At 43.8% G+C, this 24,582-nt stretch overlaps 1 protein-coding gene across 1 annotated transcript in view; it reads left to right on the top strand.

Annotated features, from left to right (window-relative positions):
- The window catches only part of OXSR1 (oxidative stress responsive 1), a 97,301-nt gene that overhangs the window by 4,091 nt on the left and 68,628 nt on the right, over positions 1 to 24,582 (top strand). Inside the window, exon 4 of the mRNA XM_010563176.1 lies at positions 18,592 to 18,704. Within this exon, the coding sequence (XP_010561478.1) occupies positions 18,592 to 18,704 (113 nt within the window). The remainder of the gene's footprint in view (positions 1 to 18,591; positions 18,705 to 24,582) is intronic.

The following is a 24,582-nucleotide window of genomic DNA, read 5'->3' as shown; positions in this document are numbered from 1 at the left end:
TGTCACCCCTCGGCTGAGGGAAAGGGGGGGGGCGGCCCGCGCCCCCCCGGCGGGGGGGCGGGGGGGGGTGCCCTGTCACCCCTCGGCTGAGGGAAAGGGGGGGGGCGCCCTGTCATCCCTTGGCTGGGGGGGGGGGGCCTGTCCCCCCCTCCACCGGCAGGGAGTGGGAGTGTGTGCCCCCACCCCCCAGCGATACGTGTGTGGGGAGAGTGTGAAGGGGGTCTGCCCCTCCACCGCGAGGGGTGTGTGGGTCTCGGAGACCCCTTCACTTGAGGGGGTGGGGTCTGCCCCGCCCTACCCCCCCCCTTCACCTCCAAGGGGGTGTCTGTGGGTCCGGGTCCCCCCGCCGTGGGGTGTCCGTGTTCAGGGAGGGGCTGGGTGGGGGCCGGCCTGGGGCTCCACTTCTGCAGCCTCTCTGTGGGGTGCGGGGGGGGGCTGCTCCCTCTCCTCGCTCGTGTGCGGGACCCACAGAGGCGGGGGCGTGGGTCTGCCTCACCCGCAGCAGAGACATGGGGTAATCGTGGGAGGGGGTCTCATCTCCAGCCTCTGCTTCCCTCTTCTGCACGGGGGTGTGCATATCCTCATGGCAGGGTGAGCAGGAACGGAGCGGGACAGGGTCCGTCCACGCTGTGGGGGCTCTTCTGTCCACCCGTCAGCGTGCGAATCTGATTGCGCTGGGCATGAGGCGGTCTGCAGGAGCAAACTCCACAGCGTAGGTGGGATCTGTCCTTCTAGGGTACCCCCATTCATTCTGGGGGGGAATGACTCCTCTCTTAGCAGTTTTGGAGCCCCACGTTGCTTTGGTCCGTGCAGGGGACGGGGGGGGGGGGTTTTGGGCGCCTGAACAAGCCTTTTATCCTGGGTTTTTGCTGCTGCTGTGAATTTTCATTCATTGTCCTCACAGCTCGAGGCCCCAGCCCTTGCTCTTTCCATTAAATGATTCCCCCCCTCTGCCACTCTCTCTTGACTTTAAACTGCACGGTTACCAAAGACCTCCCGCTGTGCTGATTTATTGGCTGTCTCAACCATTTTGTTGGGGTGTGTGTTTTAGGGATATATTGCTCTAGGGCGAGTATGTGACACATCTGAGGTGGTGCCACAGGTGACTCTAAGGTCAGTGCCTGCTGTCTCGCTCTCCGGAGGCATGAAATAAAGCAGGAGGCGGCAGGGCAGGCTCCTGGCCAAAGGCTTTTAGGAAGGAGGTTAATTTTTAGAGTAATCTTTGTGGAGTGCTTTTATTTGAAGTTTATAAATGATGTAGCGCTATCATTCCCAGGCCTTCCATCTCTGCCTCATGGGGAGACTTGTTTTCTGTTAAGGAGGGTGGGAGAGTTTGTGAAAATGCTGTTTTAAGAGATTAAATTCTTGGCATTGTTTAAAAGTAGGAAGGAACTAAAGCTGGGGGGGGGGGGGAAAATCCTTCTGGAAATCCCTGTTGCTCTGTGGGATCAGGCTTTGTCCTCTCCCTTTGCTCAGTGGGAGAAGCCGTGCTTTAGGCAGGAGACAAACTCCCTGTAAAGATGGGGAAGGTGTAATCGTACAGATCAACCCTTTAAACCTCCTTTGCAAAATGCGCCCTGGGGAGGATGATGTTCAGCCTCTTTGAGGAGATAGAGGTGCAGGGAGGAGGGGGGAGAACATGCCACCCATTTCCCGGGGGAAGGAAACTGGATCCATGTGTGTAAGAAATGCTTTTTTCCTTTGGGAGCCTGCAAAGGGGTGCTCTGGTAGCACAAAGCAAGGATTTGAGCTTGAGCATCCAACGACAGGAGCGAACAGGACAATCTGCCTCTTTGTAGCTGGGGAACAGGGTGGGCTGGGAACAAAAGGGAATGTAAATGCAGTTCTGCTCTTAGGAGAACTTGCTGCTGGAGACGCACATCCTACAGCCTCAAAGTATTATGAGCAGCACAGAGATGTGTCATTGTTTCACGCTAACTGACAGAGCTTGGAGAGAAATCAGGAAATAAGTATTTAATTTCTTCCGTATAGTTTCCCTGTCCCTCTGTAAACCGTGTTTCTGGACGTTGCCTGCTCACTGAATGATTGTGTTGGCATTCTGGTGTGTGATGGAGTGTACACTGAAAATGTGTATATTGCAAACATATGGTTTCTCTTTTTAACTGTCCCATCCCCCGCCCTCCCCTTACTCATTTCAAACATTGGTGTGTCTGCTAGTGTCCTGGATGGAGATGTGACTCAAGTTTCCTAGCACATATATGATTTGTGGGACAAAATGTCACTGTGTTAACTGAGCTGGACTGCAATGCCTCCTGCTTCATGTCTCCTGAAAACCTCAAGGGTTGTGGGTTTTTTGTTTGTTTGTTTTGGTTTTGGTGGGTTTTTTTTTGAGCTCTCTTCACTTCTGTAGAGCTGTAAAAGTCTTTCAGCAGGGAACAAAGAGATGTCCTGGTGTGGAAAGAGTTGAACCTTGCACCGGTGCTTTTAAAGGATTTAACTTGTTTCCTGATGAAAAATATTGCTCTTTACATTTAGAGTCCAACATTCAGTAGATTACCAGCTCAGCTATTTTTCCACATCAGAATAAAGGAAATCGATGTGTAGTCCAATTCATGAATTTGTGCTGGTTTTGCCTGGAAGTAGCCATATGTGGCTTTCATTTCACGTGGATGGCTCCATACCGTTCTGGTGCAGGAATTGGAAGAGCAAGTTTTCTACCTGCAAAGGGAACTCCTGTAAAACTGCCCTCCTGATTCTGGCTAATACTAAAAAAAGGGTTACTCAGCACTGGGAATGACTCATGCTATTATAAATGTATGGATTAATGCCTGCATTTATTATGCTTGGTTAGTGTTAGTAACTGCTGAGTAGCCTCCTTAGGTGAGATAACTTCTGTTCAACTGAGTCAAGGAACCTTGCTCAGGATCAGAACCTGACTTTCATTTCAAAAAAGGATAAAATGTAGGTGGGGTAGAAGAAGCAGTTTATAAAGCATTTCTGTGAAATGTACCCCCAGAGTAGCGATTGTCTTTGCAGGTGAATACTGCCTCTGGAAACATCTAAATTTTCATCTAAAAAGAAAAGTGTAATCTGTGCTGGTGGTTGTGAAGGTGGTCTTCTAAGCGTGGGTTGCATATAAATCATGGCAGTTGTCTTTTTGAAGCCCGAAAAAAAAATTCGACCTCATACTGCTTGTGCTGATCAGATACTTGCACATGCAGGTTCCCTTGGATCTCACAATTCCTGTTGGAAATGCTGGTAGCAGTAGTGAAGATGATTGGAACTGGGTCATTCTCATTTTGCTACTTTTTTGGAAAGATGAGAGCCGTGCTGGCTGTGGCTGTTTGATTTAGGAGCATCCTCTTTGCTGTGAACAGTCTGTGCCCGAAACAGAAGATAAATTAGCGGTGGGAGTGCTCCCTTGCTCTGTTCCTGTGCCCTTTCTCCCCTGACAGATTCCTTCGTAGCAATGAAGACTGTGCAGGCTGTGCGAACAGATGTGGTGGGAGTTTCTTCTCCCCTCAGAAATCAAGCTTAAATTGAAAATTGAAGTCACCATTTACTGAATGATTAGGGTTTTTAATGACTGCGGTTTGTGTAGTTTTTGAGTTGGGCTTTGCCTGTGAACACGCTGATCTTTTGCAGTTGAATATTTAGATTCCTAGCCACGTTCTTTCCAAGCTCAGCATGTGAGTGTATGCATGCCTGTGTGGCAGAAACTTTCTTTTGCAGGCATAGGGGAACCTCTTAGAATGAAGATTTCTGCTTCCCCAAACTTTATCAAAACATTTGTGGTCACCCATCTTGTGTTTGTTAGTAATCGCATATACTGAAAAAGCATGGCCATTGGAAAAGAGCAGCCTGTAAGTACTCACCAGGTGCGATTGAAATCTTTGGATGTAAAAACCAGGCTGGAATGGGAGGCTCTTGTCCAATGATTACTATTTAGGTTTCTTTTTTGAAGCGTGGTGTTGATTTTTACCTCCGAGTCTTATGTGCTAGCTGCAGCCAGTTTCATACGCCTAACTATTTAAAACCCATTCAAGAAAAATGTTACACTCTATAAAATATAACTGCTTGAGAACTAAATTGAGCGTTTAGACTTCAGTCTTCGTGCCATATGTTTTGTTTTAGCATTTCCTCGCGGATTCCCACTCCTCTCCCGCAGCCTAGCTAAACAAAATTGATTCCTACAGCGTATTCCCAGTATTCAGGCTGGTTAATTCATTTGAAGAGTTGCTTTTTGTGCTCATTTGTAGACTTTTTCCACTTGAAGTTGGTAGAAAAGCCTTTTCGTTGTTTTGTATTACGTTAAAGCTTATATAAAATTAACTTTGGGCAAATGTAGATCTGTTAAAAAAAAATAATGTCAGCAGTCATTCATAGTACTTGGTCTGCTTGAGCACTGAAGTGAGTAATGCTCAGTACTGCAGTTTCTCAGCTGCTTGAACATACACAAATATATCTTGTGTATTCCTTAGTGAGACTGAATAGCCAGGTTACTCCTGCATCCAGGCTAGCTTTCCTTTGAATACTTGGCACATCTCATTTCTGCAAGACCTTTGATACCATTGCTCTACTAGGAAAGGGCTAAATTAAGTCGATCTTCACCTCTTGGGAAGCGAAAGCAAAAGGTGTTTAGTTGTGTGTGTGTCTTTGTTTAGTGTTTCTGTTGTTTGCTCTCTGGTAGAAGGAGGATGAAATGCACACAAGGAAGCAGACAGGACACACAAAGCCAAGTGGTGGTGAAAGAGGCTGGCTGGGAAGAATACATTGTTGTTATCGAAGTGGTGTGGCTGCTTTTCCTGCTGATTTGAGGGGAGGGCAGAGAGGGTTCCCACTGCTTTCAGCTATTCTGGGGTGTTAAAAAAAAACCACATATGGGGTGTTTCATGTGGAAGTAGTTCACAACCATGTTTGGTTTCTATGTGGCAGTTGCTTCCAGTACTGCTAGCTTCTCGGACTGATTAATGTTTAACACTTTCATTTCTCAAGAATACTATTTAAATAGTTTCAATTTAATGCTAATATCTTGGCTAGTCCTGGGAAACTTGGATGTGCTGTGCTCCTGAGCACACCTGAGGGGTGCATATGCTGGCTGACAAATGCACGTCTGGGAGGCTTCTTCCTTCTGCAACTGATGAAATCTTGGAGAGAATCAGCTCTTCCCCAGAACATTTGTCTATTTAAACTTGGCAGCATCTATTTTATTTCTGAGTGTTAGCAGCTTGCCCACCAAGTCCATGTCTGGAGATGTAATCTTTTACTAAAAGTTGGAACTATTTAAAATGATGGGCAGTAACACTGGTTCTTATTGCTAATTGTGTTAGCAAATTGCGAAAAACGGCTTTTTGGTCAAACTTCCTTGGAAGATTTCCCCTGAAATGCATGATATCCATCGTAAATGTCTGTAGCAGTAAATTTAGCTGTGGACATGCTAATGGAGTGCTTGTAAACTCGGTGTTATTAAACTTTCTTAATAGGGAGAGACAGACTTGAGAGCTTTGTGGGTGTGGAAGAGTAGCTGTTGGAGTAGTGGAATTTGGCATTGCAAAATCTTTGAAATATCAGGATCCTGGGACTTTATAGATGAGTTTAGCCTATTACCCTGCACTCCCTTTAAAATCAAACAACAGAGATGCAGATATGAAGAACTTGGCTCTCAAAGTTGCTCCAGTTTCCTGTGACTTCACCTAAGGGAGTTAGCCTTGACATTTATAAAAAAACATTAAACTCTGTCTATCTTTCTGGCAGTCATATGGGAAACTTGGAGGCAGGGTTAGGTCCCTGCCTGACAGGCAGTCCAGGCTCTTTACCAGAAGGTCATCTCTCCTGGTGTATGAGAGGAGAGATGTGGTACCTCTGATGTGCAAAATAATGCATATGCTAATGAAGGGAGCCATCTAAGAACAAAACCAAACTTGTCTGACTTGAGTAAGACAAGATCACTGTAACAAATGGTGTAAATACAGCTAAATGACAACAGGGATACAGGTACCTGACTAGATCCATGATACAGCTTCAGTATGTCTCATGTTCCTCTTGTGCATGAATGCAAACGAAGAGACTGACCTTAGTGTGGGATTCTGTCAACCTTAATTTGGTCCCTTAGGTTATCTGGATGCATAGTTTGCTTTGAAAGACTGCTCATGGGTTCTCGGGTTCTCGTATTAATCACCATAGATGGCATATTCCTTGTTTTTAACCATATTATGTGGTCCTATCACATAGTACAAGCAGGTAGGGATTTTTGGTGATCCAAGTGCAAAAAGGAAAAATCCAGTATTTCTTTTCACCCCTACTCAATAGCTACAACATCCAGCAACTTTTTTTTTTTCCAAGTCCTTTCTTTCACCACTCCTCAAGGTTCTTAAAGATTGTTTTTTTCCTGATGTGCGTCACTGCACATAGAATTTTTGCTTAACACAGATTTTTCTTGCACTTAAGAGAAATTCCACCCTGGAAAAAAAAAATTTGGTTATGTAGCAACCTCCACCAAACTAGAGTTGTAACATGCCTTGCAAGGATTTCTTAGACCTCTTTGGTTCTGCACGCTGAGAATTCTGCAGGGGACAGCTGTCTTCAAGTCTTAAAAGCTTCGTAGATGCCATCCGTGAAAGAAGTACAGAGTAAATTCAGAGCACTGATTCACTTTCTCACCAAATCACCAAATTAGCCGAATCTTCCTTCTACCTCCCATCCATTAAAGTTTTATGCAGCTTGAACTACATGCTTGTGAAACAACACTTTCAAACTCTTATAACTCAGTTGAATTAAAATGCATTTTTGAGGGAATATGGAAAAGCTCTTCTGAATGAAGTTTTAATTTCTAGCCAAATTTCAATTTTCTGCTCCACCTGTTTTGTCTTGAGAGCTACTGAGTTGGGGGCGGGGGAGAGAAAAATTTCTTGTTTTGTTTCATTTCACTGTTTCATGCTAAACTGACTTTATAGCATTCTCCCAAAGGGATATTTCCTTCAGACAGGAAATGAGCCTATGTAAATTCATCCTGGAGAGAAAAGGTATGAGCAGCTGTTAAAGAAGAATAGTGTGAGTTGAAATACTTCAGTGATTGTCTCTTACTGTAGTAAATTCTCCTTGGGTTTTGCCAAAATTTTACCGCTTTATAATCATGGATGGTAATTTAAGCATAGACTTTACTCTCCTTACTGCTAGCACCTTGCTTAATAAAGCTGTGTGGGAGGATGCTCTGTTTCTTTTTCATCCATCCACAGAATTGTTAATTAACTTAAAACTGCAGAGTGAAATTTTGACCTTGAGTACCCCACCTTGCTTCTGGTGAGATCTGAATGAGCATGTGGCTTGTCCTGTGGTATCCTCTGCTAGCTTATTGGGTGGAAGAATTTAGGTTGCCTTTCGTCTTAGAGCAGAGTTAATTGACAAATTTTGCAGCTCTTTAGAGGGGAGAGTGTTGTCAAGTAGAAAAATGTTCCAAAAAACTAGTTGTGAACATGGAACTGTATTGACATGCTTGTGGTCAGGGTGCGTCATTATTGTATATTGTGGCAATTCAACATATGTTTTGTAAAACTGAAGCTTTCCTAAACATTTGATGAAAGCTCCATAATTACTGTTGGACAGGTTGTGCATTTTCATTTTTGATTTGGCCTAAGTTAGGGTCTTGCTCATTTTTGGTCTTCAGGAGATTGTAAGTCCATTTTCTTGGGTTCCAGGGTTTGTTCCAGCTCTTCTGAAAAGAAAGCTTTGAAAACAGAGTGTAGTGGAAAATGATGGCATTTGGAAAGTGAGAGAGCAAGCTAATGGCTGTGGGATGGAAGCATTTACAGAATATTTTTTCTTAAGAAAATTAGGTGGCCGTGCTCAGAACTGATACCTGTTAAGGTAAGTGGGGCAGCTGAAATAGCAGTCAGGCATTTCAGGCCATCTCTAGCTTCAGGCAGGCAACACAATATTAGGTTATCTTGATGGCTTAAAAACTCATAAATTAAAAACAGTGCCTCTTGTCATGGGGTAAACACCTTTCCTGCAAAATCCCCAGGGATAGATTTCATTATGTCAATTTTCAGAACAAAATGGAAAGCTACTGTCACTTAACTTGCTGAGATGCAGAGCCAGAAAGGATTCCCAGGGCCGTGGAGTCCAGTTCCCTGCTATAGCTGATGCCAAATTGTATAATCCCTACACCAAATTAATGAATGCTTGTGTTTGAAATGGTGCATGGGGGAATTACAGGCACACGTTCTGTTAAACACTCAAACCTCTGTGTGACCCTGTCATCGCTGTATGAAACAGCTGCTTAATGGATTCCCTACGACAGTAGGAAGTAACAATGCCTTCTCTTTTATAGCATGTGTCTATAGCTCGGTGTTTTTCTTACAGCCTGAATGTAAAGCAAGCAGCGTATCTGCAAGGACGCTTCCTAGCGAAGGCATGGGAGAGCTGCAGCTTGGCATTTGTGCTGTGTCCTAACCTTAAACATGTTGACTACAAACATCTCTGATTTGTGATTCCCTAAGACCTGCAAGTGGAAATTGAGTGTTATATGTCCTTGCTGGTAAGGACTTCACCTCCTAGGCCTCTTCTTTGTGAACCTCTTTCTGTCCCTTACCTTGTGAGATAGGGCACCAAGCAAGTTGAAAGCTAAGGCTGTTAAGACCCATCCCTTCACTAAAGTAAAAATTGTCATTGAGGATGCCAAGTGCTGTCTAATAAATAACTTGGTATTAACAGCTAAGAAATACCTTGGTATTGACTTCCAGCAGACTGTACTTCACTGGAAAAAGTGTCTTGAGCATGAACTCTTTTCCTGTTGAACAACTCACCGATGCAAATCTCTATTTGAACAGCTGAGTGGCTGATGGACTAGCAGCCTGAGCATAGTTATTTGTCTAGTTCCTAAGGCTCAGGATGGTTCTCATTACTCATCTGGTTAAAGAATGTAATTTTTAACCAGTGGGCTAATCTTGTGTGCTGAACACACTAATAGATGCAGAAAAGACTTATTAGATCAAGCTATTCCCTGAAAAGAAAGGATAATAGCCTTGAAGAGAGGACATATCAGATACTTAAAAGCTTATTTACCTAAAATAACCTCTGTACTATCAAACATCTGCACTGTATGCAGACAGATTGTTCTGTTTAGTGGAATCCCAGCCAAATAAAATATCCTCTACAGTTGACAATTACATTTGAGACAGAGTTCAGAGATAAAGGTTGGGAGGGAAGAAAGGAGAATGCTGGCTTGGCTACTGTACCAGGGCTGTGTTTTGAACCTTGGTAATACCTGATGACAGCCAGCATGATATTTACATTGCTGCATATACCATAAAGACAACTGACAGTGATTAAAAGGGAAGGATAAACCTTCTCCAGTAATATTGCTGTGTTTGGAAATGAGATGTTTGAGGCCTGCTTTCCATCGTGTAGAATTAACACTGCATTGCTGCAGTACCCTTTAAATTAGCCAGAGATGTTGGCTGGCATGAAATCAAATAAATATAATTGGTTTCAAACTGAAAATCTAATTTAGGCATGCTAATAGCATCTTAAGTAAACGTGGCAGGTCACGCAGGACTTGTGTAACTGGCCCTTGGAGCTTACTGTAGTTACTGCCGTGGGGAAAATGGTCTCAAAGGTGTTCCCCAAATCACCAGGGCACCTTGTGCAACTGGAGGGTGTTTGTATTTTCTGGTGGGGTTCTGATCACTTCCCTGCAGACTGCCAGTGTGTCAGTAGTGCGTCTGTCCTTTTCTTGAGGTGGGCTTCAGGTTAAATCATACCTGCTTAAAGGTATGATGGGGGTGTATGCTAGTTTGAACTAATTTGGGATATCCTAGGGGCTGCAGGAGGCTAGGTGTACAGTCAGCAGCAGCACCGTCTAGCACCCTCTCTTCCATGCTTTGGTGTTTGCAGTGGAAAGGTTGGGGAGAATATTGGATGGGCTGGTACTTGTCCCTGTTAATCCTTCTCTTCACTAATACCATCTGTGACCAGTGGCTTTTTCTCGTCTTTTTTTTTTTTTCTTGTATCTCTTGTTCTAGCATAGAATCTGATGGCTGGGCAGCTGCAGCTCTTTGCTGTATTCAGCGCTGCTTGGTGGTAGGGAGGTAGCTGAAAGCCTGGCTCAGCTGCACGCGCCATAAACCGGTGGCTGTAGGTGAAGCAGTTCATTGGCGAAATGAAACAGCAAAGTGACCCGGTGACAATTTCGTCAGATATCTTGCTGATGTGCTTTGCATGGCCAATCCTATTCCTCACCCACTTCCAGTCCTGGCCTGTGTTATATTGACAGGCTGACCGTTTTCTCTCAAAACCTGTCACTTTGGTGCTTAGCCTGTAAGGATTCCCAACCTGAATGTTTGCCGAACATGGGAAAACAGATGACGTTTTTCTGTGTTCAGAGCCGAAGAGATATCGAAAGAGTTTTGAGAGAACAATGCGGCATAGGGTGGAGTGAAAATTTCCATAAGGTTCCCCTTCCTTTCCTCAGAAATCTTGGCATTGAGTCGTGCAGTTTACAGTAGCTAGATCTCTCTACGGCTTAGAAATAGGAGTAATTTATTTATAATGTAGAGTTTGATGGGGCCATGGGGAGATGTACCCAGCCATGGCTATTGCCTATCAGTTGCTGATGGCTCTGAAAATGATATTGGACTTCTTACAAGTGAGAGGATATGGGTTTGTATTCCTCTTTTTTGAGTTTGAGAACTGAATTAAAGACCTGGGCAGTAAGTCTGCAGCATTGAGTGTTTCAGTATTGATGGACCACTGGAGGGAAGGCATGTCTAAACAAGTGCTGGTAGCACTGTGTGATCTTTACTGGCTTACCATCGCTTTCCGCTGTACACGAAGCATTAGGAGTCCTGAGAAAGACATTGTCTTACATGGACAGAAACCTCTGGCCTCTGAACATGCTGCATGGTTTTCAGTGGTATTGTCAATAGCGAGAGCTCTCATCAAGATGGTGAATAATTCACTGTCAGCAAGTTTTATGTACAGCTCAAATATTTTGGCTGTATTTCTAATTCAATAGTTGAGTTTCAGAAATCTGCTTCTTATTTCTGAAATTCTTTGAACATGCTGGATTAATGCTGGAATATTAGTTGTGTGTTGGACACTGCAGGTACTAACATGAAATGATTGAGCAAAGATTCTAAGGCTTTGGGGAAAACATGTAATTGAGTCTTAACAACATAAATCCCTTGTGTGTGCATACCATTTGAAATAAATGGCCTCACAACTTGCACAGAATTGCAAACTACTTGAGCTGTGGCTATACTGGAATAACTCCGTATCAGGAATGAGTGGTGGAAAGGTGTCTGGGAGTGAGTGTGGCTGTGTTGGTGCAGCTCTTGGAGCTTCCTGGGGGTAGGTGCATGTCTGTACTCCCCATGTTACTGGGGTGCGGGGAGCTCTGCTCACTCTTGTGATTTTGTAGCTTTTTTGTCATCTTGGCCATGGATTGTTCTGCTGCTGCTTTAGTTTCCCACAGGCTTTCCAAGCAGGCACAGAACAAAACTGAGTGAATTCTCCCTCACTGGTTTCACTGTTGTGTGCAGTCTTTCTAACAGCAGCATTCAGAGTCGGCTTGCTGTTTGGGTTCGCTCTGAGGAGTGCTAGAAACACCAGAGTCGTCTTCTGCTGATTCAGGGCTGTAACTTCACTTCTAGCATCGTTAATATTTGCAATGCTCTTCCTGCAGTACTGGGCTGAGTAGATGACACTTTCCTGTGAAAGCCTTCCCCTCGCTATGGGTTAGCAGATTTTTTTCATCCCCTCTGTGGCAGTACTAGGAATATCTCTGAGTCCCATTACAAATTCCCTTTGGTTTTATTGCTGGTATTTGTAATTGTCGGTGTGGATTGCGTCTTCCGTTTTGTAGTAGGAAATTGACAAGTAGTGGGGAGATGGCTTGAAGAACTATGACTGTATTCAAGGACCATCAACATTGCATTACTTTATTCTTCCTGAATCCTGGTGCTTGCACCAGAAGACTTTTGACATCCAGTGGACTCTTCTTACCAAGTCCTGCTTGGGGAAACAGGTATTTCCATCCTGTACTGAGCTGGCTACAAATTTAAGAGTAGGCTTTTTTGCTAGCTTGTTTTTAGAAGAGGCTCATTCTTTGCAAGAGGGCTCCCTTCTCACCATAAACCTCAAATGAGGTGGAGAAAATAGAGGCATAACTTTGCCTTCATAGCAAGTGGACCAAACAATGCAAGATCAGTCTGAGTTTGCAATCTGGTGTTTAATGTCTGGTTTAATTAGATCTGTATCTGCCCTGTGCTCTGTAAGAGCCCTTAAGAAATTCTATTCCTAGTTTTGTAGCTTTTTTTTATTGCTGTATTGTCCTTGGAACAAGTAACCACAGAGCAGAGCTCCCACAGCTCTTTGGCATGAGGCTGTCAGAGTTGAAGCATCCAGAGATGGAGGTTACTGTCCCTGTGCCTGCAGTGGCAGGCGTGAATACTGAGTCTGTGTTTTAAGGGTCTCCTGGGCTTTGGGTGTCCTGTTTGTGTGATCTGGAGTGAGGACCATGAATGTCACATCCTTGACCAAGAGACCTTAGCATGTGTGTGTGATTCCACAACTGCATCTTCTGCTCGTTGTTATAGACGTGTAATCCCATAAAAAGATGTGGAGTGAAGCAAACATGTCTCCTTCTTTTGCTGCTTCTGCAGCTGATCACAACAGGGTGATTTCTTTGGTTGGTGTAGCCAGCAGGGTATAAGACAAACCCTTTGAGAGATCATGCCAGAGCCCACAGGACATGGTTCTGAATTTTTATCTTTTTTTTACCTGAAACTGGATACCTGGAGCCTGAGAGCCATTGCTTGGTCCAGAGCAGCCTTGCAGGGAAGTGTTTTGTGTGCATTGTTCATAAGAGGAAAACCCGGGGGCACAATTATAAACAGAGCCTGCGTCACGAGCGGCTTTCTGGCACTGCACTCCAGATAGTGGAGGATGGATTCCAGATCTTGCTTAAAAATAGAGAGCTTGTGTGTGTGCTGGAGAACGGTGAAAGCAGAGGGCAGGGTTGTGCGGAGGTGTTCAGCTGAGCATGGCCTAATGCTAAAGGAGACTTGAGAATATGACTTATGGGGGCAGGCTGGGAGAGCTGGGTTTCTTCAGCCTTAGAAGAGTGAGCTAAAGGGGGGATGTTGTTGCTGTCCTCAGCTATCTAGTGGGAAGTTACAGAAGAGATGAAGCTGGACTCTACAGAGGTGCATGGTGAAAGGCCATAGTTGTGAGTGATGTTGGGAAATCTGATTAGATAGTGCAGTGGAAAAAAGCTTTACCATGTGGGTGGTCAAACACAGGACCAGCCAAAAAGATTGTAGAAGTATCTATTGTTAAAGATATTCAAAATTAGACTGAATTTTATGGTGAGGAACCTGATCTAACTTAGGATTTGGCCCTGCTTTCAGCAGTAGAGTGGACTAGAGGCCTCCAGAGGTTCCTTCTGACCTAAATTGCTTGTAACATTCACTTGACCCTGGAAGAGCGTATTTTCTCTAACAGGGGGCATTTGATACCACATTAAGATAAAGGCTAATGCTCCAAGACTGTTGTGGAAGATGTCCTCTGTTGATTGAAACAGCTTTGTGAGCAATTGAGTTACCTTGAGGGGAAATTTTCACATCTCCCAGGGTACCTGAAACTCAGTTTCCAGTAGTGGGATGGATTTAAAGCTTGGGCAACACTGTTTTGTGAGCACTGTTTCTATGTCACTACTTTAAATTGCCATTGCACGTGGTGGGGGAATACTGTTCTAGAGCCAGGATGTGATGTTTGTCTTGTGACCATTTGGCATGTCTGTTCCCATTGCTTAAGCAGTTATCTCTGCCAAAAGGACCTCTGGCTTCAATTGCATTTGCCTGGGAGGAGGCATCAGTGCAATTCATCCCAGTCTTACTGGGAAAGCTGCAATGTCCTTATGTGGCTGCAAAGATTCAGTTATCTTTGGAAACAAAGTGTGTATGAATGTGCTGTGTCTTCAGCTCAGTCCTCTGTGTTTCCGCTCCTCCAAGTAGCCTTGAAATCATTGGTTTCCATTAACTTTAACAGATATCTCAGAGGTTTTTGTTTGTTTTTGTTTTTGGTTTTTTTTAAAGGAAGCTTCATATAAGTTATGTGACAGCAAGTGACTGCAGAAGAGGTGGCATCCAGTCTCCCTTGAAGGCTGGTGGGGGACTTCTGTGGGGAGTTCAGATGAACTTAAGGAGAAGTTCAGGCTGAAGCTCTGGGTACTGAATGTACAGGGAGCATGGATCCAGGGGACCAGAGGAGTTAATGTGGAAAATCAGGCTTCAGTAACTGAGTGCTTCGGGAGTTTTTGATTTGGGTTGTTTTCATCCTTTCAGAGGTTGGTTTTATTTCAGAAAGAACCATTTAATCATAGAAACATGAAAGAAGCAAGGGTTAGAAAGGGTATGTTTTCCTCCTTAGGCAGTGTTTCCTAAAGCAGGTCGTGACCCTCTTATGCAGGAATTTTGCAGCTGCTATCCTAAGGGTTGGAACTGTATCTGAGAGCCTACAGAGGGAAAGCAGGGGGTATTAGATCCTAATACCCACTTGGGGGTCTCTTTCCTCCCCCCCAGCCCTCAACAAAATGATCTCCTGCTTTTCAGGAATAAAGCAGCAAGCATTTGGCTGTGCCCAGTTGTTCATTGTTTTGCTAAGCTGTTATGCTGGAAGAGATTAACTAGAGAGTGAATTTTCTCCGAAAGCTGATCTTGAGGGAGGTGGAGGGAAGAGCCGCAGCACTGACCTTGATCAAAGTGTCTTGAGGTGGGGAGCAAGCATGAACTGAACACAGGAACATTAACCAGGTGCTGCCCACAGTGTTGCAGCTGAGCAGTGTGTGGGACTGCAGTTGGCTCTGATCGCAGCAGATCTGTGTCTGCTGGGAGAGTTGGTTTAAGTTGTGCTACCATAGCACAAGCTACCCTTGTGTTTTTCTGCTCATTGAACGTGCTTCATAGCAGCTAGGGAAATCATTTCTCTCCCCACCTTTCCCCGTGTATTTTTTACCTGCTCCAAAACTTTAAAAAAGTTCCTTGCTAGGCTTTTTCTTTTTCTCTCCATTGGTGTCGTCACCTCTATCTATGCTTGTTTTCACTTAGCAATGCGTTAAGCATCCTTGCTACAGCTTCTATCCTTTTCCTTCTCTTGCCACGTTGGAATTCCATAAACCAATTGTATGGCTGCAAAGCCTGAAGTGGCCGTGTTGCTATGTTTTCTGTACTCTTCAAAGAAGCATGGAAACCCGTCTTTGTTTGGTCCCAGAAGCATGGCACACTGCTGCTGCTACCAAAGAGCAGCTTGCTTGTGGCACATCATTCTGCAGCTTGGCTTAATCCTTGCTTGATACGCTTTTGAGATTTCATTGTTTCTCTATAATTAAGTGCTACAGAGGAGCTGAAAGAAATGACGAATTAGTGGGAGAGGGGGGAGTGGGGAGAGCAGGTGGTGATCGAACTGAAGAGAGCTGCCAGAAAAGTAGGAGCAGCAGGGAATTAAACGGGAGGAGTCTCGAGTTTGGATGATTCCCTGCCATGCGCCCAGAAGGATTTAGCTTGGGATTTCATTACTGTTCAAATAATGCCGTACACTGATAACAGATCAGGTCCCTGTAGGCTGGGGCATTGTCCAAACACTTAGTGAGAAGCAGTTTTTGCCCTGAAGTCCTAGCAAGCATCGATCGGGCAGGCTTGAGAACTGGGAAGGAGCTGTAGCATGCATCGTCCTGCTTTTAATTAGTCTGCATCTATTGTTTCTGGCAGTAACATCTTAAAACAAAAAAAACCACCATAAAGCCATTCTTTGTGTAGTCACTTCTATAAAACTCCGGACTTCACTGTCATCTTGTGAAACATTTGGTCTACAGTAGTGGTATCGTATCATGTCTGGACTGTAAGAACCATCTCTTGACAGTCATGTTTACACCAACTGGGTTTAACTGGCACAGAAATCCTGGTGTGTCATGTTGTGGGGGGAACCAGATACATGCTGAAACTACTGAATGTCTGAGATATCCAGTCTTTGAGCACAGATGCTCTTATGTTGATAAAGATCATGCAGGTAGCTTTGGAGATGAAAATATGCACCACAAAACTAACTGAAGAGTGAAAAGGACAAAACAGTCCTCTCAGGTGCACAGGCATATATTCTTACGGCATCTGGCTTGTTTTTTCAGTCTCCTTCCATTATTGTGCACCAAGATGTCTGAAGAAGGAAATCATAATAGTGGTGCTTTGAATGTGTCAGCAGCAACATTTCTTCCAGGTTCTAACTCTTTCCAAAGGAATGATACAGGCACAAGTGTTTGGTGTTTTTTTTTTTTTGGTTTTTTTTTTTTTTTTTCCTGACTTCCAAAAGGCTGTTGCTGTAGGGGGAGACCACCAGTGCTAGGAAATGCAAACTCACTTCTGCCTTTCGTCACCACTTCTGTATGCTCTGCTGCCTTTATCTTGAGTCACTTTGTGTGTTTTCACTTTTTTTTTCCCCCAAAGAAGCAGCAAAAAAATTGAGAGAAGCAGGTACTGGGTGGAGAGGAGCAGGTCAGCGCAACCCAGGATTCCCAGTGGGCGGGAATATCTCTGTGCTGGGGCTGCTGCTTTTGTGTTGGAGTCCTGCACCTGCTACCTGCTGGGCAAAGTGATCACAGGGAGTGTATGTGGAGACTTGTTTTTGGGATGTTTGTCCCGTGCTTAATGTTGTGTATTTCAGCCCTGATTCTGGCAGTCTAGCTGAACTTGGCTGTCAAAACCTCCTCCCCTTGCTTTTTCTGAGTGCTTTTTGTTAAATGCCTGCCTAGACTATTCCATCATCTCATCCTTTGCTTGAGACTGTGCTTATGGCACTCAAACTTTGTTTTCAAAGTCCCTTGTAAATATTCTTGCCCCTATTGCTATCCTTTTCTTCCACCCAAGCTTCTCCTGGTAGCTTTGTTTTGCCCTGTGCTATGAATAGTCTCTGAAAATTAATATACGTGCAAGTAATAAATGGCCTCACTCTTGACATTCTTAAAAAACCATTTACTTCATGAAATATTCAGCTTTCGCAACCTTGCTGTTTTGTGCTCTGCACGTAGCTGACTTCTGCCATTAAAATGTAAACTCTTTAAGTGCAGGGAATCAACTGGCAAGCTGATGCTATTGTCTGGGGTACACTTGCAATACCATATAAAGTGAAGTGAAATTCCTGTAGCTCCACTGTAGCAGGTACTGGTTGAAGGTTAGAGGAGCAGAGTCCCACAGTTCAGGGCTTTGTAATTTACTTCAGTGTGACTCTGGATGGAGGTTTTTCCTGTATCTTTCAGGGCTGGATTTCAAGATCTTTCCCCGACCTGGCACTTTATTCGAGTCCGACTGTTACTTGGTGCAACTTGCTGCAAGAAGAGTATTGATGGTGGTTGTAGGGAGCTTCAGTAGCCTTTCTTTGAAGATGAAATTGAAAGCTTTTGCCCCCAGTTTATCTGAATGTACTAGAAAAAAATAGTTTGCAAAAAAGTGCTTTACCTCTATTACAGAATCTGGAAGTAGTTTTTATAGTGTTAAGAATAGGAGAACCTGGTAAAATAGGACTGTTACTCCAAAATGCAGAATAGCTGTTCTCATCTCCCTCACCAGCCCAAACAGGCTCAAGAGTTATGCCCGAGATAATGAACAAAATAGCTGTGGTTTATTTTTAATAGTGTTTTTTTAGCTATTGGCAATGGGAAGTTCTTGAGCCATTTTCCACCTATCCTGCCCCCTTTTTTATTAATTTGAATTTATTCCTTTCTAGTGAAGTGTGTAAATGCGGGGAACCAAGATGAAGGTAGAAGGTGGAGCAACAAGGTGTCCTATTGATGAGATGTGAATGTTGCAACTATTTCTGGAGGCCAACAAATACAGGCTTAACATCGACTAGATTTTAAGTCTCACTGTTGCAAACTGCTTTTAATATCAAAGGATATGATATTTCTGAGCACTTTAAATCCAGAACTCTCATCCCTACTTCTAGCAGTTTGAACAACTGTACATTAATATGTGATATTTTTGCCCTATTGGAATTTAAACGTTCTCTGGCTGTGGTTTTCAACCCAGACACTGAAGCAGTGTGCTACTATGTGAGAACTGGAGCTGAACAGGCTTGAATGAAGGCTACCTCATGTCTTTGCATAAAATGAGGAGAGACGAGAACAGCAATTAGTACATAAAAATATTTGAAAAATCTCATTAATCTTGGTAGCAAAGAGTGTGGCTTGTTTCGACACTTTGGGTGAACACATCAGGTTAAAAGTCTGTGTGACCTCAGTGGCCTTTCTTTTAAAAGCATATGAGAAGAATCACTCCTCTGTTATAAGTAAGTTGGAATCTGGAGGTTTTTTTTTGTCTGCAGAGTTGTAATGATCCCTGCAAGGGATCATAAAGATCCACTTGTTTTCGTTTGGTTAGCCCACCACTTCAGTGTTGCAGCTGAGCTGACATACTGAGTTGCACAGACCTGGAGTGGAGAGTGTGTTTGGGTTGCCTTCACTGGGTTTTCACCTGGCTCTGCTGTCTTTACTAACTGGCACTTGTAATTTTGTTGTCTGCCCTCCCTTACTTTCTGTTGGAGTCCTGTAAGGTGATGCTAACTGTCTGTCTTTTTCACCCACAGGGAGTGGAGCAACTGCAGTGGTGCAGGCAGCCTTCTGCACTCCAAAGAAGGAGAAGGTAGCAATTAAACGGATCAATCTTGAGAAGTGTCAGACAAGCATGGATGAACTCCTGGTATGCAATCAAAATTGTCTGGGGAGTTGTATTTCAGTTAGCATAATCTCTGTGTTTGCTGAGTGCCTTAAACAACCTTTCTTTCAAGGCCCAGTTGGATGGGGCTTTGAGCAACCTGGTCAAGTGGAAGGTGTCCCTGCCCGTGGAAGGTGTCCCTGCCCATAGCAGGGGAGGTTGGGACTAGATGATCTTTAAGTTCCCTTCCAACCCAAACCATTCTACGTTTCTGTGATTTCTTGAGGTGGGGTGAGTGTGAGGAGACTTGACTGATTTCACTGGAGGCACTTCAGTTGTCCTGGTTGTGGGACACAGTACTTAAAAAGTTAAGAAGATCAACTGTTGGAGAACTTCAGACTATTTGTTTAGAGCTAAGCACTTTGTATAATCCCTTTGTTTTGAACAGAGTTAATGTGGGTAGAGCTGAGCTTCACACTTGCACAAGAGCTCTGCAGTTTGAGGGGGATCCAGAGCTACATGCTTCCAGAATCTTTGAAATTCAAGGGAATGGTTTCTTTACCTTTCCTGCAGTTCTTTACATTATTTTTTTCCCCTTCACCTGTAAAGAGAAAAACTGAATGAATTAGCTCTTGTTACTAGTCTCTTTCTGGCAGGGGTTGAGGAAAGGCAGTGAGATGAGGCCTTGTACCACCTTTCCTTTTAAAGCACCTCTCTAGGATTTTTTTTAATCCTACCTGTCTGTCTTTCCACTTGCATCTTGACAGCTTCTGTAGTGTTACCTCAGGCACTTGTTTTGGTGATTGCAATTAAAAAGTAGAACAGAGACAGAATTCAGGAGTCCTGGCTAGCTCTACGCTTGTATGATCCTCAGCAAGTCACTTGAAGTTCCAGTATCCATCTAGTGACCAATGCTACTTTTTCATTATAGGTATCTGCAAATCTGCTCTTGTAAAGAGGAAAGGCTCTATCCAAGCTGTCACATTTTAGTGTGCCTGTGAAGGGTTGTGTGTAGGACTCTTACAGTGACCTGCGTTCAAATCCTCTTATGGCTCATGCTAGTGTAGGAGATTGAGATCTCTTCCCTCTTCACAGTTGGTCTTTTTGTCCTGATATCAACCCTTGGTATTCTTTTCAAGTCTTTTATGTGGTTTGTCCGTACTGCTCTGCCTCAGTTGTATTGCAAACTGTATTGTTGTGACGTCGTAATTGAGATTGTTAGTCTTTGAGTAACTGCCAATTTCAGCTAAAAGGGTTAGGTTCAGAAAGATATGCTGCGGAGACTTGGCATGTAATTTTAGATAAGTACTTCTAATTGCGTATTTTAAATCTCTGGCTGACCCGTTCCTGACAATGATTTTTCTTGTTATGGGTAGGACTGCAATGAATTGCTGTTGTCAGCTCTCTTAAGCTTCCAGTTTTGTGACCAGATCTAGTGTGGATCCTTCTGCAGGCTTGTGTATGGAACTAGATATTCTTGAACTTAAAATCATGGAGAGGTGGAGGGGGGAAAAAGATGGTTCTGAGCTGTAGCGGCTTCCTGGGGCAGTGGTTGCCAAGGTAGATGTGTTGGGTGAAAAAGCGTTTTTCCTGGGTTTGTTCTGAATTTGTCAGTTTATTGGATGTTGTTTCCCAGTGAGAGAGCCGAAAGGATGGAAACTACAGAATTCCTTGCTCTCTGCTCTTACCTTCCCTACTTTATATCTTGTCACCATATTTGCTTCTTCCCCAAAGTAAATATTTACAAGGCTGAAAAGCTTGAGGTCTCCCTTCATGGCAGTTTCCCCATTCAGTTTAATTACCTTTTTTGAGCAACTACTTGTTATTGCAGGATCAGGGTTTTTTGTCTTCCAAAAAACATAAATCTAAGTCCCTGCAGATACAGTGGTTTTAAGAAGCAAGTGCAAAGAGAAATACGATGAGTTCATGCTGGGGTATGTTATGCCCCCTCCTTGCTTTCTCCTCTTCCCCAATGCAGTTAAAAGCATGAACTTGGGCTTTTATTAGATCCATTATGCTTCTATTGCGCTGAAGGTATCTGAGCACAATAGTCAGCTTATGGTAAACTTTGATGTACTGCCTGGGGTCAAGACAATGCTCTTGTGTTACAGCACTGCCCAGTCATCAGGCAGTGGGATAGAAAAGGGAAAATTGTTCTTAAATTCTTTTTTATTTTTTTTTTATACAGTGCTTCAGACCCATAGACTTCTCTGTTGAAGCAAACTTGTTTACTCCCAGAATCTGCCTAGTAAAGAGGGTAAAACAGTGTGATGTTGCTTGGGAGAGGGTAGGGAGATCGGCAAACAGTTCTGCCATCAGTAAGGATGACTTGTTTCTTCTATGACTCTTTCAGTGTCCATGCCACTTAATGGCTGGCGCTTGTATTTCTTGGGATGAAGAAGAGGAGGAAGGTTAGTTTGGAGCGGGGTTTGGAAATGTCGAGTAAGTGGCTCTACCGCTAGCTGAATGATTGAGTGGCCTTCAGCTTCCTTTGAGCTTCTATAGGAGCAGGTGCTGTCACGACCCAGACTGGACAGACCAGGGAGTCGTGTTTAATTTGAAATTCCCTCAGGCTAAATTAAGGTGAAAGGACACCAAACGATCAGTTACAAGATTTTATTCATGACAAAAGCAAACTGAAGTGGGGAGGCGTGGTAGTAGGTGGCAGGGTTTCTCACAACAGGAATTGGCATAAGACTACTTTTGTAAACCATGTAACCATATACATCAATTCAGGGAATAAGGAGATCCCTCCTGTTGAGTCACGAGGTTCAGAGCAGACCCCCTTGCTTTCCAGACTCCTCCTCAGAGAAGGGTCTAGGGGCGGCCGGATCTTCTCTTAGGCTCCGACTTGGTCAACAGTTTATATCTTGAAACGGATGATGTGTAGGGATTGTGGAAAAGGAAAAGAAAGGAAAGAGAGAAGACAACAGAGAGAGAAAAAGGAAGAGAGAAAGATTTCACCAGTCCTGGGTCCAGCGTTGGTTCAGTCAGCTGAGGTGTCCAGTCAGCCGAGGGGTCCAGTCCCAGTGGGCTTAGGCACCTGGGGCTTCAGTTTGTGTCCTTTTATCATCCTTGCCCCTCCTTCGGGCGGGCACCCCAACTTGTCAGGTTAATGAACAGCTTGTGAGCCTTTGGACTTGGGGGTTGTTTGTGGAGTAACTTCTTCCCTGCAGATACGGCCATTGTTTGATCTTTGTATCAGAACAGCTTATCAGAACAGGGAGCTGCACACCCTCCAGCACGCCCTCCCCCTCCTGTTGCTGATGTCTGAGCTGATGGGGTTTTCACCTGGGTTCCTTGCTGTGCAGGGTTTGTCTTTAAGCAGAACTTGCCCCACCACAATGTTTGAGACATTAATTCTTTCAGTCTCTCACAGGTGCCCAGAGGCCAGGGAATCTGGGACCACCTCCTAACTTGTGGAGGTGCCATGCTTAGGGTGATTAAGTGGTATATTGATCTTGATCCGTGTATCTCAACATACACTTGAGCCGTGTGGGTGGTGAGGGATAACCTGCATGCTTTGCAAACACTGCGTGACATTCTAGGTTAATGCAATGGATTAATTTATTGCTGCTACAGGGTACAGAAACATAGGAAAGACTGATTTTGTTGCTTCGTGAGCAAACCAAGTCCAAGGGCATTCAGCTCTTCAGCAGAAGTGCTAATTGCTTTAAAGAACATAGGCAGGAGTAATGCAGTGCAGAGGCGTGGCTCTTTCTAGCCCAGCTGCTAAATTCGGTGATATTAGTCAGAAATTTATTTCAGTGCTTGATTTTTATATTTTTCCCTGAACATTTTTTTGAATGTTCCCAGATCTTTCCTAGACTGCATGTGGGGAAGCTGGAAGGGAAGTACAACATAGCTTATAATGATTCTTACTCACTGGTGTGACTGGGAGTGGAGTGTAAGGAGGGGTGGTCAAATACAGTGTTGTGTATAATTGGTCTTGGACTGTTTGATTTGTTACTGAAGTTACACTTCTTACTTGTATCGCAACACAGTAGTTAACAAACTTATGCAGCATTTGGTGTGTGTTTGAAAACAGTCTGCTCAGGTGGTGTGTTTCACAGCTGGACACTGTTCACTGCTGTGTTTTGCTCTTACCTCTCTTTTTCTTTGTGGGATGCTGGTTGTGTTGCTGCTGTTGCTGATCCTTGAAACACAGTGGTGTAACATCTGTGTCAAAATAACCATGCTTCAAGCTTTTTTCAAGTGTTTTCTTGTTTTAAAGAGCTATTGGTCTAAAAGGCTTTGAATCTCCCTTCTGTCCAGCAAACTCTGCTTCATTTTCATGCAATTAAAGCTGAGTTAGCTTTCTTTCATCAGATTTTTTTTTTTCCTCCATGCTTTGAGTAGCAGATGATGTGGGTTGTCAGCTTAGCAGTTAGGAGGAATGTTGAATGGCAGAGATGGGAACATAAGCTATGGGGTATTTCACATTGGGCTTTCCCAGCTGGGGGGGAACTGCTGCCTGTTTAGTTCCTAGGGTGGTTCAACAGGAGATGGGTTCAGGAAGGAGCATGGGAGGTGTGGTGTTGCTGCTCCTAGGAAGATACTCCAAACTCTTCCTAGTCCAGAGACTGATAGGACTGGACCTGACAGGTCTACATATGAGGAGTGAAGTGAAGGTACTATTCTTCCACTGCTATGGTCAGAGAGCACTTAAGGAAGCCGAGGGAACAAGTTTAACTCCAATAAAAAGAAATGTTGTTTTGAATTTCATGGAATTAACCTGGGGAGCTTGCTGCCAATAATATGGAGATCAAACATTGCATGAGATTAAATAAATCAACCTATAGCTGAGAAGGTTAAATTAGATAGGATTTAAAAAAAGGATTATGAACTTCCCTGGTTTAAAGCATAAGCCAACTGTTAACTGCCCTAGCTTAGTCAGAAGTCTTCCCTCTGGGCAGATAATTGTGTAACTGCTTGTTATAGGGTTTTACACCTTCTTTTGAAGACTTGGACAGGATATTGAACTGGCTTTGATCAGTCAGAGTAGTTCCTACAAGTGGATTAAGCAGACTATAAGGTTGTTGGGAACAAAGCAGCAGGCTGCTGTAGAAGTAGTACAGATATTTCATCCATGCCTGTCATTTTATGGGAACTGCCATTATAAATCCATTTCCAGTCCTGAGGACCTTCACACTTGCTCCAGGGGAAAAAGTCCGGAAGCGTCAATGCCAGAGAGTCCAATGTATAATGCGTGGCTTCTGCATGGTTATTTGATATGCCATGTAAAGTGTTTTCTTGCATGATGGGATTGCAGCTTTACAGAAGACTTAAACCTAAGCTGTGTATGGCTTGGTTGTACTGTTTCTCAAAGCAGCAACAACAGAAGTCTTAATTACTGTGCTGGTTGAAGGTGGAGATTTTTTTGGAGGGTAAAGTTCAGTATGAACATTAAGGTAAAGGTGGGTGAAATCCTGAACATAGAATGTCTTTCTTCACTTGGAGTGGATGAGTTATGAGATGGTGCATGTAAATAATTTTACAGAGTTTGCAACTGACTGTGTGTACTAATCACAAATCTGAAGGTTGTCAAACTGTAAACACTGGGTATTGATCTGAACAACAATAAGGGCCAGTGATATGTTAGTTGGCTAAGTGGGTAAAGCTGGCTTCGCTTGTATCTGAGATGAGTCAGTCACTTGCCTGGTCACTTTGTGGCTAAAACCAATAAAAAATGGGCACCTATGCATTGCTACACCGTAGCAGTTTTAAACATCTGCTTCCTTCAGTACCTTGTCACTAATACTGCAGACTTTGACAGAGGGGATGACCACTGAATGATGCTGAAGAATAGCCATTGAAATGGGCAACTGCTGAGTGACTGGCCATGAGGGTGGTTTGTTCCCATCACCAAAGATTAATTTATGGATGAAAACTTTATATCCCTTTCAGAATTGTGTCTTTTCCA

This window comes from Haliaeetus leucocephalus, unplaced genomic scaffold (assembly GCF_000737465.1).
Source record: "Haliaeetus leucocephalus isolate CR32 unplaced genomic scaffold, Haliaeetus_leucocephalus-4.0 Scaffold0, whole genome shotgun sequence".
NCBI classification, from domain to species: Eukaryota; Metazoa; Chordata; class Aves; order Accipitriformes; family Accipitridae; genus Haliaeetus; species Haliaeetus leucocephalus.
This window is presented reverse-complemented; position numbering and strand designations above follow the sequence as displayed.